General features: G+C 36.5%; 1 protein-coding gene across 1 annotated transcript; it reads right to left on the reverse strand.

The window, feature by feature from the left end:
* Positions 1–2,142: 2,142 nt before the first annotated feature.
* Positions 2,143–2,718, reverse strand: LOC141715154 (uncharacterized). Its single transcript, XM_074518635.1, has one exon. The coding sequence runs from the start codon at positions 2,716–2,718 to the stop codon at positions 2,143–2,145; it is 576 nt and encodes a 191-aa protein (XP_074374736.1).
* Positions 2,719–15,489: the final 12,771 nt, after the last annotated feature.

The raw sequence follows: 15,489 nt of genomic DNA on the forward strand, positions 1-15,489 counted from the left end.
GCTTTATATCATGGATTGTTGTCCCTATTTTGTAATATTGCGGGGGATTTGTGACTTTTATTTTGGTTTCCAGACTTTCAACATAATTTCATGTATGTCGTTTATGAATTTGATCTTTATCGTTATCTCGTTATGTGTTTTTGCTCTCAGGTTTCGTGCATACTTGTCATTTATTATCAATCGTGATAATTATTTTCTGTAATATATATTATTGAAACGTCAATCGTTAGACAACTAACTGGCTTCGTATACATCAGTTAGCGTTATTGTAATTATCGTCGCATTGTTATAATGAAATATTCCATCGTGATTTAGTACGTCATCATCTCGTTGTTTAAATTGTCATTCTTACGTAGGTGCATGCACTTGTAGGGTGGTTAAAAGGCCTTATTCCCACTTGAAACACACCAAGTTATTATATGTATAAATTCGTAAAATGTCATATACGTACGTAAATGTCGTGGTTTAAATATTGTAGTTTTCGTAAGGGACGTCATAGCACTCTTATTGTCAACTGAATTCGTCAAGTGCATACGACACTTGCAAATTAGAAAAAATTGTTACTGGGTGATCAGCCCTTAGAAAATTTTGTTTTACACAATCGTAGAGTGGTGTTTTAAAATTTTATGGAATTAAAGTGCAGACGTATATAGGGTCTATAAGCATAATTTTATATATCTTACCCAAGTAATTCATAACATTGAAAGCATAATCACATTGTATAGTAAAGTAATTCATAACGAATTGAATCATAAAATTGATCTCCTATTGATGCTCTACCAAAAGCAAATGATAACAAATAGCACACAATATCATGTAAAACACAAAAGACTAGCAAAAACTATCTATGTCCGAATTGACTTATTGATCAACGACTTCTAAGAACAGAAATTCAAAAAGATAAGATAGAGAATTTTACATATGATAAAGTTTTAGGTGCAACGCGTTCCAAGCTCTTGGTATTTGTGTCTCATCCATAGTGGACAGTCGGTAAGCTCCACGTCCCACGACAGCATCTATGAAATAAGGTCCTTCCCAAGTATTAGCAAACTTCCCTGCCGTCACATCCATCGTGTTCTGGAAGGTTTTCCTCAGCACAATGTCGCCAATACAGAAATTCCTTATATAAACATGTTTGTTGTGGACATTGGCCACTCTTTGTTGATAAGCAGCTACTCTAATCTTTGCCATTTCTCTCAGCTCATCTACTGTGTCCTTGTCATGTGACAATTCTGCATTGTTCACGTCATTTGTCAAGAGTCCATATCTTGTCGTCGGTATCATGACCTCTGTTGGTAGCACAACTTCGGTACCATAGACTAGACTATAAGGTGTCTACCCTGTAGACGCCTTTGGAGTTGTTCTATCTGACCATAATACCCAAGGCAATTCCTCAGCCCACTTTCCCTTGCATGTCGTCAACCGTCTTTTTAAGTTACTGATTATGATCTTGTTGCTTGACTCGGCTTGCCCATTGGCTTGAGGATATCTCGGCGTTGACTTAATCAGATCAATATTCCAACATTTACAAAATGCTTTCGTCTTGTCACCGATGAATTGTGATCCATTGTCACAAATGATTTGAGATGGTACACCAAACTTGAAAAGAATGTTTCTTTTGATGAATTAAATTATTTCCTTTGACGTCATTTGTTTGAATTCCTCCGCCTCAATCCATTTTGAGAAATAGCCAGTTATGGCCAACATAAACACCTTTTGTCCCTGTGATAGTGGCATTTTTCCCACAATGTCCATTCCCCATTTCATGAAAGGCCAAGATAGAATGGACATATGGAGCTATTCGGATGGTTGATGTATGACGGGTGCATTCCGTTGACAGGCGTCACATTTCTTCGCATAGTTTAGGGAATCTTATCTTAGTGTCATCCAATAGTATCCCAAGCATAGAATTTTTAAAGAAATATTTATTCCATTAGTATGACTTCCGCATTCACCTTCATATGCATCCCTTAACACCATGTCTGCTTCATGCCTTTGCAAACACCTTTGCAACAGCCCTGTGGAAGATTCCTTGAATAACTCTCCATCTATGATTGTAAACCTTGATGCCTTCATCCTGAGAATCCTTGCTTCATTGTTGTTCGTTGGCACTGTTCCAAATTGTAAGTAATCTTTGAATATCTATATCCAGTTGTCTATATTTTCACTGGTGTCGTCATTATGTTGATCAAGAGTCATTGTTTTTGTCCCAAGAGCTAGTCTTTCCATAGCAGGCTTCATGATGTGGACTACTGGGATGTTGTTGAGGTTTAAGTTTTTGAACACAGCTCCTAATCCAGCCAATGCATCAGCTTTCACATTATTCTCCCTTGGGACCTGTTCTATGCTGAAGTTGTCAAAGTAGTTGGTTAGTCCTTTTGTGATGTCGAGGTAAGCCACCATTTTAGGATCTTTGGCTTCATAAGAGCCCTTGACATGATTGACAACAAGTAATAAATTACAATTAACATCAATTTTTTTGATCTTCATGTCTTTAGCGATTGTGAGTCCTATGATTAATGCCTCGTATTCAGCTTCATTTTTCGTGGCTTTGAAGTCACAACATATCAATTGGGCTATCATATCCCCCTGTGGCGATTTGAGGACAAGCCCCAGTCCCGTTCCATTGACATTAGATGCCCCATCTGTATACAATGTCCAAGGCTTCACGTCTACCCTTGAAAGAACTTTCTGAAACTCCTGCTCAGCATCTGTCATTTGGCTTGGACTAAATTCATCCACAAAATCAGCTAAGGCTTATGACTTTATCGCATTTCTCGTGTCATACGTGATGTCATAAGTGCTTAGTCGTATTGCCCATTTCGCCATTTTCCCCGTCAAATCATGTTTACTTAAGATATTCCTCAAAGGGAAGTTCGTCATGACATGTATCTTATGTGCCTCAAATTAATGTCTCAACTTAATGGAAGTCATGGCTAATGCAAGTACTAACTTTTCAAGAGATGTGTACCTTGTTTCTGAAAGGAATATGTCCTAAGTCCAATCATGTATGAGGATTTAGGAATAACTTTTATGTAATCTGTTTTGATTTCATTGATATTAATAAAAGACTTGTTTTGTTATTATTACGGGCTTTATCTATTTAAGTGTTTAAATAAGATATACCATAGTTTAGAGTAAAGCTTTTTATGGATTATGATGAGATCATAATAGTGAGACCTAAAAAGATGATAACTATAAACTTAAATAGTTCCTGGTCATAGGATTACTAACTGGTAATTAATAATCCGCAAAGATCGGTACATACTATGTTTGCTTCATTATGAAGGATGTCTGTTCTCATAGACATTTGTGTGGTGACACTATAGCTAGTATGTAGGTGCTTATTATAGAATAAGTTCACTGAACATGACTCGCACAGCTGAACAACTGATGGAGTTCACTCACGTGTCAGCAGTTGTTCATATAGTGATAGTTGTACAAGTATCCTTAGACTTGAGGTCATCATAGTCATCTTGTGTACACTGAACTATGCTTTGGTTTAGTTCTTAGTCTCCAGGGACAATTATTAGGGCTCTTCTGGGTATAGGAATTTGTACACGAAGATAGTGTATGATCAATAAAGGATCTACCCCTTCCAGTGTAGGAAGCGAATGTTCAAGGCTGATCCACTTATGCTAGTTCAGGAATCTCTGGCCAGAGTAAATGAAATTAGAAAGGAGTTTCTAATTTGCATAGAACTACACATAGTAAATGGTAAGCAAAGTGATTGAATTAGATAGGCTTGACACGAGATCCATGCCTTGTATTTAATCGGGACATTGTAGGGTAGAAGGAGTTTATTGTACGGTAACTATTCACTGAATAGGTTCTTGGTATTCTAAGCAGTGAATTCATATTATCCGGATAGTCGCGATATGCTGAGAAGTATCCCTCACGATGTAGAATAAATGTGATTAATTAATTAATCATATTTAATAAATTAGAGAATTTATATAAATAATGATAAAATAGTTTTATTATTATTTATTTCTACTACCGGCTTAATATTGAACCTACAGGGTCACACCATAAAAAGAGAATGATTTAATGGTGGAGGAATTAATTAATAATGGCTAATAATTATTTATTTATGAAATAAATAATTAATTGTCAAATTTAATAATTGATTAAATGAGATTTAATTGATTATAAATTAATTAAGAAAAGTTCTTAATATTATTAATTAAGGATTTAATTTTTGGAAATTAAATCAAGAGAGAGAATTATTTCTAAAGTGTTTAGAAAAAGGATTAATAATTAAAAGATGTTTTAATTATTAATGAGAATAATAAATGGGATAATAATAATATTATTTATGGGAAAATTTCAGCTGAAAATTTTGCCTATAAATACACTATTATAGACCCTATTTTATTCCAACCCACATCAAACCCGAAAACCCAAAATGTTTGGAAAACTCAATTCTCTCCACCTCCTTCCTCCTCCTTAACATCGTTTTCTTGATGGATACCGGTGGAGTGCTTCACACTTGAGGAGCAACTACTAAGGATCTCTGATCGTTGTCTCCGAATTATTTTTAAAGGTTAGATTCGATCCCTCGAATTTTTATTCATGATCTGTATGCTTTTATTTGGATTTTGTATGTGTAAAAGTGTTTTGCCATGTCTCCGCTGCATTTAAAATCCAACAATGGTATCAGAGCATAGGTTGTATGCATATAGATCTGTGGTAAAAATTTCAGAATTTTATGTGCTTGTATAAATTAATTATATTTTTTATAAGTTATATTATGGATTAATTTTGTCTGATGAGAAATCGTTTCTCAGAATAATTTTAATGTTGATCTGGGTTCTACAAGTGTTGTAGATCGTATGGGTATTTTTTCATAATTTTAGGATGTATAGATTTTTTATTATGAATTTTTGAAGTTCTTACAATTAAATTCGTAATTAAATAAATCTTATATATATATTTATATGAATTGTTTGTATGTATATATCTGTTATCTATTTGTACTGCTGCTGTCTTGTCTGTGTGATGGAACGGGAAGTAAAGAAAAGTAGACAGGGAACAGGACTGCCAGGCTCGTTTTCCGAGGTAGGCGGCGACGGCTGCAGAAAACGAAAAAAAAAATATAGGGGTGTCACGCATTCCGGGAATGCGTTACACACCTGTGGCGCATTCACGGAATGCGTTACACCCTTTAATGGCTTAAAAGGGGTGTAACGCATCACCGGAATGCGTTACAGGACTTGTAACGCGTTCCTGTAATGCGTTACAGCCCGTCTGTTGATTTTAAAATTGATTTTCTGGGAGTTTCGTAACTCCATTTTGGCCGTGCAATATACCGTTGGATTCGTTTTTCCGAGACGGATCTAATGGAGTGATCAATTTTAGTTTATATAAAAGTTTTGAACTGTTTATATTTCTATGAAGTGTTTTAAAGCTGTTTTTAACTGTTGTAATTGCTTTTAAATGCTTCATGTGATACATAGAGATGTATAATGCTTAGACTAATGTGCTAGATGATATGACATGCCTACCTTGATGTTTATTCATGTTGATATATGTGATATATGCTTAGTTTATCATGCGATGATAGATTTAGGTGAACTTAAATGAACATAAGGCGTTTGTTAGACAACCTAGTATAGTGAAATTGTTTCATAACCTTAATAACAATATTATGAATACAATCATGAGATTCTTGTGTTTGTGAAACACGTAATTGAATATGAATTTTCGATATGAGAGAAAGGATGATTCTGTCAACAACAGATTTATATCTGTAAGAAAGGGTTATTAAGTGACGCCTCTTGACAATGCTCCACCCGATCTGGGAATCATCTGATTATTGATTATTGATTTGAAATATTTAATTTAAAAGGAAGAATTTCTTTATAATATGATTATAATTGTAACGTAATATAATCCCTCTAAAATTAAATAATATCAAGTAGTAATTGGCCAATGACACAACGGGCTTGTGTCGGTCATAGCCTTCCAACATGATAGAAAAGTAGTTCTTATTTTTGAATCATTGTCGGTTCGTGCTACAGCCGAGGGCTTTGATTTCGAAATAAGAAATACTTGTCTATTACATAGAGATGTGTACATTGAATAAGAATCTAAAGGTCGGTACGTGCTACAGTCGTGGGCCTTTGGGGACTGATTCTACTGTACAGAATGTTGGGTTAGACTTGACTTAGAATATTGAGTTTGTCGTGCTACAGCCGAGACTCAATTATTCAAGAGGCTAAAGTTTGATTAGGGAATAACATGAGATGTAATTGACAAGAGTTGTCTGCCTATTGAACATTACATGGCGGTTCGTGCTACAGCCGGGGTCGTGTAATGGAATGTAGGATCCCTATTCCCACTAGCATTATGAATGCTTAATTTTTCACGTAGGGGGTTGAATAAATTAGGAAAACTAGTGGGAGCCACTTATGAATAAAGACCCGATTCATATAGTGTTTTAAAATGAAATCGAATATTTGCTAAGTGTTGTTATGTGTTTATCATTTACAAATTTACAATATACATTATGTCTTCTGCACTATCACTCAGGAGCATACTAGATGCTCACAAATTGACTGGTCCTAATTATGCTGACTGGCTTCGAAACTTGAGAATTGTTCTCAGGATTGAGAAGCTGGAATACGTGATTGACTCACCTAAGCCTACTGAACCTGCTAGCGATGCGCATAATGATGAACATGTTGTGTATCGTAAGTGGATAGATGATGCAAATATTGCTCAATGCATCATGCTAGCTTCCATGAACATTGAGCTACAGAAGCAACATGAGCATATGGATGCTCATACTATCCTCATGCATCTACAAGAGTTGTATGATGTGGTGGGGAGGACAGCTCGATATGAGATATCGAAGGAGCTGTTCGGTTGTAGGATGCCTGAGGGATCATCTGTGAATGACCATGTACTTAAGATGATAAATTTAATTGAACGTCTTGGACAACTTGGTTTTGTCATGGATGGGGAGCTGAGCCAAGACTTGGTCTTGCAATCGCTTCCGAGTTCGTTCTCGCAGTTTGTTGTGAATTTTCACATGAATAAGTTCGATGTCAGCCTGCCTGAACTCCACAACATGTTGAAGACTGCGGAATCGAATTTTCCCCCTAAGAAGAGTTCTGTTCTTCTAATTGGTGAAGGTTCCAATCCTAAGAAAAGGAAGAGGAACCCTTCCAAGAAGAAGAAAGTAGGTGAGAAAATGCCGGTTCCACCAAAAGCTAAAGACCCTAAGAGCAAAGTTGTTTGCTTTCACTGTAACAAGGTGGGGCACTGGAAGAGGAACTGCAAGGTTTATCTTGCAGAATTGAAGAAGAAGAAGGGTAGTGAGACTACCGCTTCTGATTCAGGTATGTTCATGATAGAAGTGAATATGTCATTAAATCAAATTTCTACTTGGGTATTAGATACCGCCTGTGGTTCTCATATCTGCAATTGTTGCAGGGACCAAGGAGAAGTAGGACTCTTGAAGAAGAGGAGGTGATTCTACTGATGGGAAATGGAGCAAGAGTTGCTGCTGAAGATGTAGAATCATTTCATTTACATATGCCTACGGGCAAGACTATTGGTTGATATAATTATTATTTTGTTCCCTCGATTGTGAGGAATATTATTCCCATGTTAGACTTGGCTGGATTTTCATTTATTATTGAGAATAATGAATGTTCTATTCTTAGAGATAATATTCTTTATGGACGTGGTACTTTAAATAATGGTCTGTATATATGTGACATAATTTACTTCAGATTGAACAAACTAATAAAAGAAAAGGGATGATGAAAATCTCACTTTATAGTGGCACTGTAGTCTCCATTTAGTAGACATGGAGAGAGGACTGCAAATTTGCTAGGAATGGTACACACAGATGTATGTGAACCAATGTCTAAGCAAGCCATGGGTGGATTTTTATACTTCATTACTTTCATAGATGATAGATCTAGATTCGGATATGTGTTTGATGAAACACAAGTCTGAGGCCTTTGAAAAGTTCAAAGAGTAATAAGTATGAAGTGGAGAAACAAACCAAACAAAGTATTATAACTCTTCGATCAGATCGAGGTGGTGAATACTTTAATGGAGTGTTTCTAGATTATCTCAAAGTAAATGGTATAGTCTCCCAGTGGACGCCTCCAGATTGGTATCTGAAAGGAGAAATCGAACTTTGTTAGACATAGTTCGGTCCATGATGAGCTATGCAAATCTTCCAGTATTCCTATGGGGTTATGCATTGGAAACCTCAACATATTTACTGAATAAGGTGCTTTCCAAATCTGTTCCTCAAACTCCGTATGAGATATGGAAAGAAAGGAAACCGAGTCTTAAACACGTTAAGATTTGGGGATGTCCAGCTTATGTCAAGTAAGTTGACCCAAATAAGCTGGAATATCGATCCGTAAAATGTAGTTTTGTGGGATATCCTAAAGAGACTTTAGGGTATTACTTTTACACCGATCATCGGGTGTTTGTATCCAGACATGCTACCTTCTTGGAAAAGGAGTTTATCCTTGAAGGAAACAGTGGGAGCAAAATTGAACTTGATGAAGTTCAAGAAGCACAAACTACTACGGATCAAGTGGAAACACCTGTTCTGACTGAACAACCTTTTGTGGAACAGCCCATTCATAGATCAGGGAGAGTGTCTCGCCAACCTGAGAGGTATTATGGCCTTGTCATTGAGAATGACAATGAGTTGTCGATCATTGATGATGACGACCCTGTGACCTATAATGAGGCTATGAGTAGTGTTGACTCAGAGAAATGGCATAGTGCCATGAAATCCGGAAAGAAATCTATGTATACAGGATACAAAAGAATGATTAGAGCAGATGGCCAGGTGGAGACCTTTAAGGCCAGGCTTGTGGTAAAAGAATTCAAACAAAGGCAATGGATTGACTTTGATGAAACCTTTTACCTGTAGCCCTGTTAAAATCAGTTCGGATTTTGCTTGCGAATGCTGCTTACTACGACTATGAGATCTGGCAATTAGCCAGATGGTTTTCTTTCCAAGAGAAATGAAAACCTAGTGTGTAAGCTGCTGCGAACCATATGTGGTTTAAAGCAGGCTTCTCGAAAGATGGAACATTCGTTTTGATGAGACAATCAAAGAGTTTGATTTTATCAAAAACATAGATGAACCATGCGTCTACAAAAGGGTTAGTGGGAGCGCAGTAACATTTCTTGTATTGTATTGAATTAGAGTTGACAGACATAACAACATAGAAGACCCACTCACAAAGCTAATTTATGAAAGTCACTTTGATCGTCATAAAGACAAGATGGGTATTAGATACCAGAGTGATTGGCTTTAGTACAAGTGGGAGATTGAAAGGAATATGTCCTAAGTCCAATCATGTATGAGGATTTAGGAATAACTTTTATATAATCTGTTTTGATTTCATTGATATTAATAAAAGACTTGTTTTGTTATTATTACGGGCTTTATCTATTTAAGTGTTTAAATAAGATATACCATAGTTTAGTGTAAAGCTTTTTATGGATTATGATGAGATCATAATAGTGAGACCTAAAAAGATGATAACTCTAAACTTAAATAGTTCCTGGTCATAGGATTACTAACTGGTAATTAATAATCCGCAAAGATCGGTATATACTATGCTTGCTTCATTATGAAGGATGTCTGTTCTCATAGACATTTGTGTGGTGACACTATAGCTAGTATGTAGGTGCTTATTATAGAATAAGTTCACCTAACATGACTCGCACAGCTGAACAACTGATGGAGTTCACTCACGTGTCAGCAGTTATTCACATAGTGATAGTTGTACAAGTATCCTTAGACTTGAGGTCATCATAGTCATCTTGTGTACACTGAACTATGCTTTGGTTTAGTTCTTAGTCTCCAGGGACAATTATTAGGGCTCTTCTGGGTATAGGAATTTGTACACGAAGATAGTGTATGATCAATAAAGGATCTACCCCTTGTAGTGTAGGAAGCGAATGTTCAAGGCTGATCCGCTTATGCTAGTTCAGGAATCTCTGGCCAGAGTAAATGAAATTAGAAAGGAGTTTCTAATTTGCATAGAACTACGCATAGTAAATGGTAAGCAAAGTGATTGAATTAGATAGGCTTGACACGAGATCCATGCCTTGTATTTAATCAGGACATTGTAGGGTAGAAGGAGTTTATTGTACGGTAACTATTCACTGAATAGGTTCTTGGTATTCTAAGCAGTGAATTCATATTATCCGGATAGTCGCGATATGCTGAGAAGTATCCCTCACGATGTTGAATAAATGTGATTAATTAATTAATCATATTTAATAAATTAGAGAATATATATAAATAATGATAAAATAGTTTTATTATTATTTATTTCTACTACCGGCTTAATATTGAACCTATAGGGTCACACCATAAAAAGAGAATGATTTAATGGTGGAGGAATTAATTAATAATGGCTAATAATTATTTATTTATGAAATAAATAATTAATTGGCAAATTTAATAATTGATTAAATGAGATTTAATTGATTATAAATTAATTAAGAAAAGTTCTTAATATTATTAATTAAGGATTTAATTTTTGGAAATTAAATCAAGAGAGAGAATTATTTCTAAAGTGTTTAGAAAAAAGGATTAATAATTAAAAGGTGTTTTAATTATTAATGAGAATAATAAATGGGATAATAATAATATTATTTATGGGAAAATTTCAGCTGAAAATTTTGCCTATAAATACACTATTATAGACCCTATTTTATTCCAACCCACATCAAACCCGAAAACCCAAAAAGTTTGGAAAACCCAATTCTCTCCACCTCCTTCCTCCTCCTTAACATCGTTTTCTTGGTGGATACCGGTGGAGTGCTTCACACTTGAGGAGCAACTGCTAAGGATCTCTGATCGTTGTCTCCGAATTATTTTTAAAGGTTAGATTCGATCCCTCAAATTTTTATTCATGATCTGTATGCTTTTATTTGGATTTTGTATGTGTAAAAGTGTTTTGCCATGCCCCCGCTGCGTTTAAAATCCAACAGTTTCTACATCGACTAAGCTCTTGCTGACGCAATACACAGGCGACTGGATGCCTTCGTTCTCTTTAACAAGAACTCCACTTACTGCATGATCAGTTACATACAAATATACTTACAAATCCTCTCCTTGAATGGGTTTGGACAGAAGTGGTGGTGTAGTTAGATACTTTTTCAAGTCGTTTAAGGCAGTCTCATGTTTTTCAGACCACAAAAATCCTTTATTCTTTCTGAACACATCATAAAAAAGCTTGCACCTGTCAGACGAACGTAAAATAAACCTGTTCAAGGCTGCCACTCGTCCTGTCAGTTTCTGTACTTATTTGACGTTCGATGGACTTTTCAATTCAAAGATTGCCTTAACTTGTTCTGGACTTGCTTCAATTCCTTTTCTTGTCACTATGTGTCCAAGGAACTTTCCCAAAGACACGACAAAGTTACATTTGGATGGGTTTAGCTTCATGTTGTATAACCTCAATATGTCGAATACTTCTTGAAGATCACGTACATGATTTTCTGCGCTAACAGACTTGACGACCATATCGTCAATGTATACTTCCATCATCTGTCATATTTGATCTTTAAACATTTTGTTGACAAGTCTTTGAAATGTAGTCCTAGCATTTCTTAGTCCGAACGGCATAGCCAAATAACAGTATATCCCCATGTCCGTGATAAACGCGGTTTTTTCGCAGTCACATGGTCCCATTTGGATTTGATTGAAGCCACTTGACGCGTCCAGGAACGTGAGTAGTTCATGAACAGCCGTTGAATCCACATTGGTGTCAATGCGAGGTAGTAGGTAGGGATCTTTAGGACAAGCCTTGTTCAAATCTGGGTAATCAACACAAACTCTCCATTTCCCATTTTTCTTTTGCACGATAACGACATTTTCTAGCCACTCAGGGTAATCGACTTCTTTAATCATGCCAGCCTTGATGAGTCTTTCCACCTCGTCATTTATTATCTTATTTCTGTCGGCTGTAAACTTCCTTCATTTTTGTTGGACGGGTGTATAGCTAGGGTCTACATTCAACTTATGTGTAATGACATTTGGATCGATTCCCGTTATGTCACCATGTTCCCACGCAAAAGTGTCCAACCTCGTGGTTAAGAAACTTATCAAATTGGCTTCAATTGTTGGAGAAAAGTCTTCACCAACTAATAACTTCTTATCCCCTGCTATCAAATCTACTTCAGCTAATTGTTCCGGCCTTGTTACTGTGGCTACAGGCGTCTTATTTCCCTGATGTTGGACAGTTGGCTTCAGACACATCATGTAACAGTCCTGAGCCATATTTTGATCACCTCTTATTTCATGAGCCCCCCATGGTGTTGGGAATTTTAATACTTGATGATATGTTGATGGCACCGCCTTCAAGTTATGTATCCATGGTCTTCCCATGATTATGTTGTAACTCGATTCCATGTCAATTATGCATAATTTTTCCAAGAGATTGACCTATTGGCATATGTTGGTAACGTAATCTCCCCCAATGTGTGTTTTATCTCACCACTGAACCCCACTAATGTTGTCGACTTCTTGATCATGTCACTTTCTGCTAATCCCATTTGTGTTAGCGTGCTCAGCATCATGATGTTGGCGGGACTCCCATTGTCCACCAATATTCTTTTGATTAAACAATTTCCCACGGGTAATGAGATGACTAACCCATCTTGTTATGGTTCTCGTATGTCCTTTTTGTCTGATTCGTCAAACATTAAGGATGGCAGATTATCATTTCTTACCCCCACTTGTGTGACTCGTATGTTTGTTTCTCTGGATGCTCTCTTAGCCTATCAATATGTTGATCCACATATTTCTGACCCTCCTGAGATGAAGTTGATCACCTTGTGATGTGGTGGAGGTGGTGGCTGTCTTAATGGTGTCACGTCGTTTCTTCTCGGAGACACATTCTTCCCAACATAAGATGTCTTCTTTAACGCCATGAATTTTGTGAGATATCATTTCCTGGTCAGAAATTATAGCTCTTTTCACAAGGCCACACAATCATAAGCTTTGTGTCCGTAATCTCCATGATAGTCACACCATAGTTTGGAATCCGGGTTGGCTTTAGGTTTATTTCTCTTCACCGGCCACTTCACTGTTCCTCCCAACTTAGTAAACTCCTTCACCATGGAAGAAGGCGTTATTGTGAAGCCATAGCTATCATAAGTTGGTGGAAGAATGGGATCTTTCCTCCAGTCACTACGTTCCTCTCTCTTCCATTCATTGGACTCTCGTGTCGAGTTAACATGTACTTCATCTCTGTTAGGTCTAGTATAGGGCTTGTACTCCCTGGACCTTGGTGCCGTAATTTTTCTTGACGGCTTGTAGTATTTCTCGTTCTCCTCTATTCTGTCTTCCTCCAATCTTACTTGTGCCATGGCTTTGGCTTGCACATCATCCATTGTTCGACATGGATACTTTGTCAATTTTTCATTAAAGTGGAGATTCTCGTTCTAATCCCAGCCCGAATGCTTCGATAGCTGTAGGTACGTCACAGTTGGTGATGGTCACCTTTTCCCTGTTGAACCTCGTCAAGTAATCACGCAAAGGCTCCCTACTTCGTTGGATAATCTTGTGTAAATCAGTGGTTGTCTTCTCGAACACCCGACTACTTGCAAACTGTAAATTGAATGCATCTATCAGATCAGTGAACATCTTGATGCTTCCTTGTGGAAGGTTCAGGAACCATTGCAAAGATGGTCCTGATAATGTAGAACCAAAACCCTTACACATACAGGCCTCTTTTAAGTCACGTGTAATTGGTACTGTGAACATTCATTGTTTGTATTGTGCAATGTGCTCCAGGGGATCATTAGTTCCATCATACGGTTTGATTTGTGGTACCGTGAAACGTTTTGGTATTTCTACCAAGGCGATGTTGTCATGAAAAGGGGAATCAGCGTAGCTTGTTGGGGTCGCCTTTTCCAACAGTTTTGGGATACCAGGTATCCTTTCAATCAAGTCCCTCATTTCTTGTAGTTCTTTTCTAAATTCTTCTATAACTTGACTTTTGAATCTTATACTTTTGTGACGCGATCTTCTCCTGTAAGTCTCTCCTCATCGATCATCATGATCATCATATTGTTGCTCGTCACGTCTTCTTTCCATGTCATCTTTATTATGTGGTACATCCTCCATATCTTCTACATCAATAACATCATATGTTCCATTTGTTGGCCCTCCGTTTTGGTTGTAATCTTCTGCTTCATCCATGTCCAAACGTCTAACTACGCTTGGAATGGTTTTCTTCGTCGCAGTCTTGGTTCTCGATTTAGCCGTAGTGAGTTTCTTCTTCAATGCTTCATTTTTCGAATGCATCTTCTCCATTTCTTCTTGCAACTGTTTCAATGTCGTATATCTGCTATTCTCAGCTTCTCCTTCCTGGTTCGTGATTTGCTCTCTTTCATTTTCCATCTTAATATGTTAACCAAATCTTTAGCAAGTTTCCCACAGACGGTGCCAATTGTTTGTACAAAAATTTGTGGGTTAAATGCTAAGTTTAATTATACTTATGATGTAACCTACTATGAGCTTTGATAAATTACTAAGATAAATAAACGTAAATAAGATGGGGAATTGTTGACGCGGAAAACCCGTGAAATGGGAAATTACTAAGATCATGTCACACTCCTTCCCGTCTTGTCCTGTCGTTGAATGAGTTGCCGTTTGTATTGATCACGTCATGTCGTGGCGAAATTCTGGATACAACAGGGTATACTTTCTTTTATGATTGATCCAGGAAATATACACCATACTGTATGTGAAAATATAACTTGCATTCATTGAATATTCTTATTCTGAACTCTAACTTATTTACATATATCTATATTCATAGAGTTCATACTTTCGGTTACAATTTTCATTTAAACTTGTATTGTTCAAGGTGTAAACATTTGTTGTTGAGTAGTAAAGCTTGGATAACAAGGGTTCAACAAGTTAAATTGCTAGAGAATGCTATACAGGTTTGATATAAGGCTTAGAGGGCAATTCACTCAAGGGAACATGTGTTATCAGCAAGCTGCTACCAGGAACAGGGGATAAAGGGAGAAATATTATTGAATCTTGTAATCGTATCATTTCAGTTATTAATAATATATTATCTTACCAAGTTGGTATGGGACTTGGACGTAGACCATTAGACATAGGAGTCGAACCTGGCTAAAACTCTCGGTATTATTTACTAGAGTTCTTTAATTTCTACTATTCATATAGGGTGTCAGCTTGCTGACAATTTAACAATAAGATCTCTGACAGTTTGATAAATTGATTTTAATTAGTAATAGCACCTATTCACCCCCTTTAGATGTAGAATTTTTAGAATACAAGAAATTGTAAATATGATATAAGATATAAAAATTGAATAAAAATTATGACGTCAAATTTATGTGTCATGCACTCTATGTATTTTTTTTTCTTTAATTAGGCACTTCAAAATATAAATAATATAAAATAAATTATTTTTTATATTTAGCAACTAGTATGTTTTTATT

The sequence above is a fragment of the Apium graveolens genome, chromosome 3 (assembly GCF_009905375.1).
Source record: "Apium graveolens cultivar Ventura chromosome 3, ASM990537v1, whole genome shotgun sequence".
NCBI classification, from domain to species: domain Eukaryota; kingdom Viridiplantae; phylum Streptophyta; class Magnoliopsida; order Apiales; family Apiaceae; genus Apium; species Apium graveolens.

Coding starts and splice junctions, on each gene's coding strand:
- LOC141715154 (XM_074518635.1), bottom strand. CDS start 2,718: ATGACAGATGCTGAGCAGGAGTTTCAGAAAGTTCTTTCAAGGGTAGAC.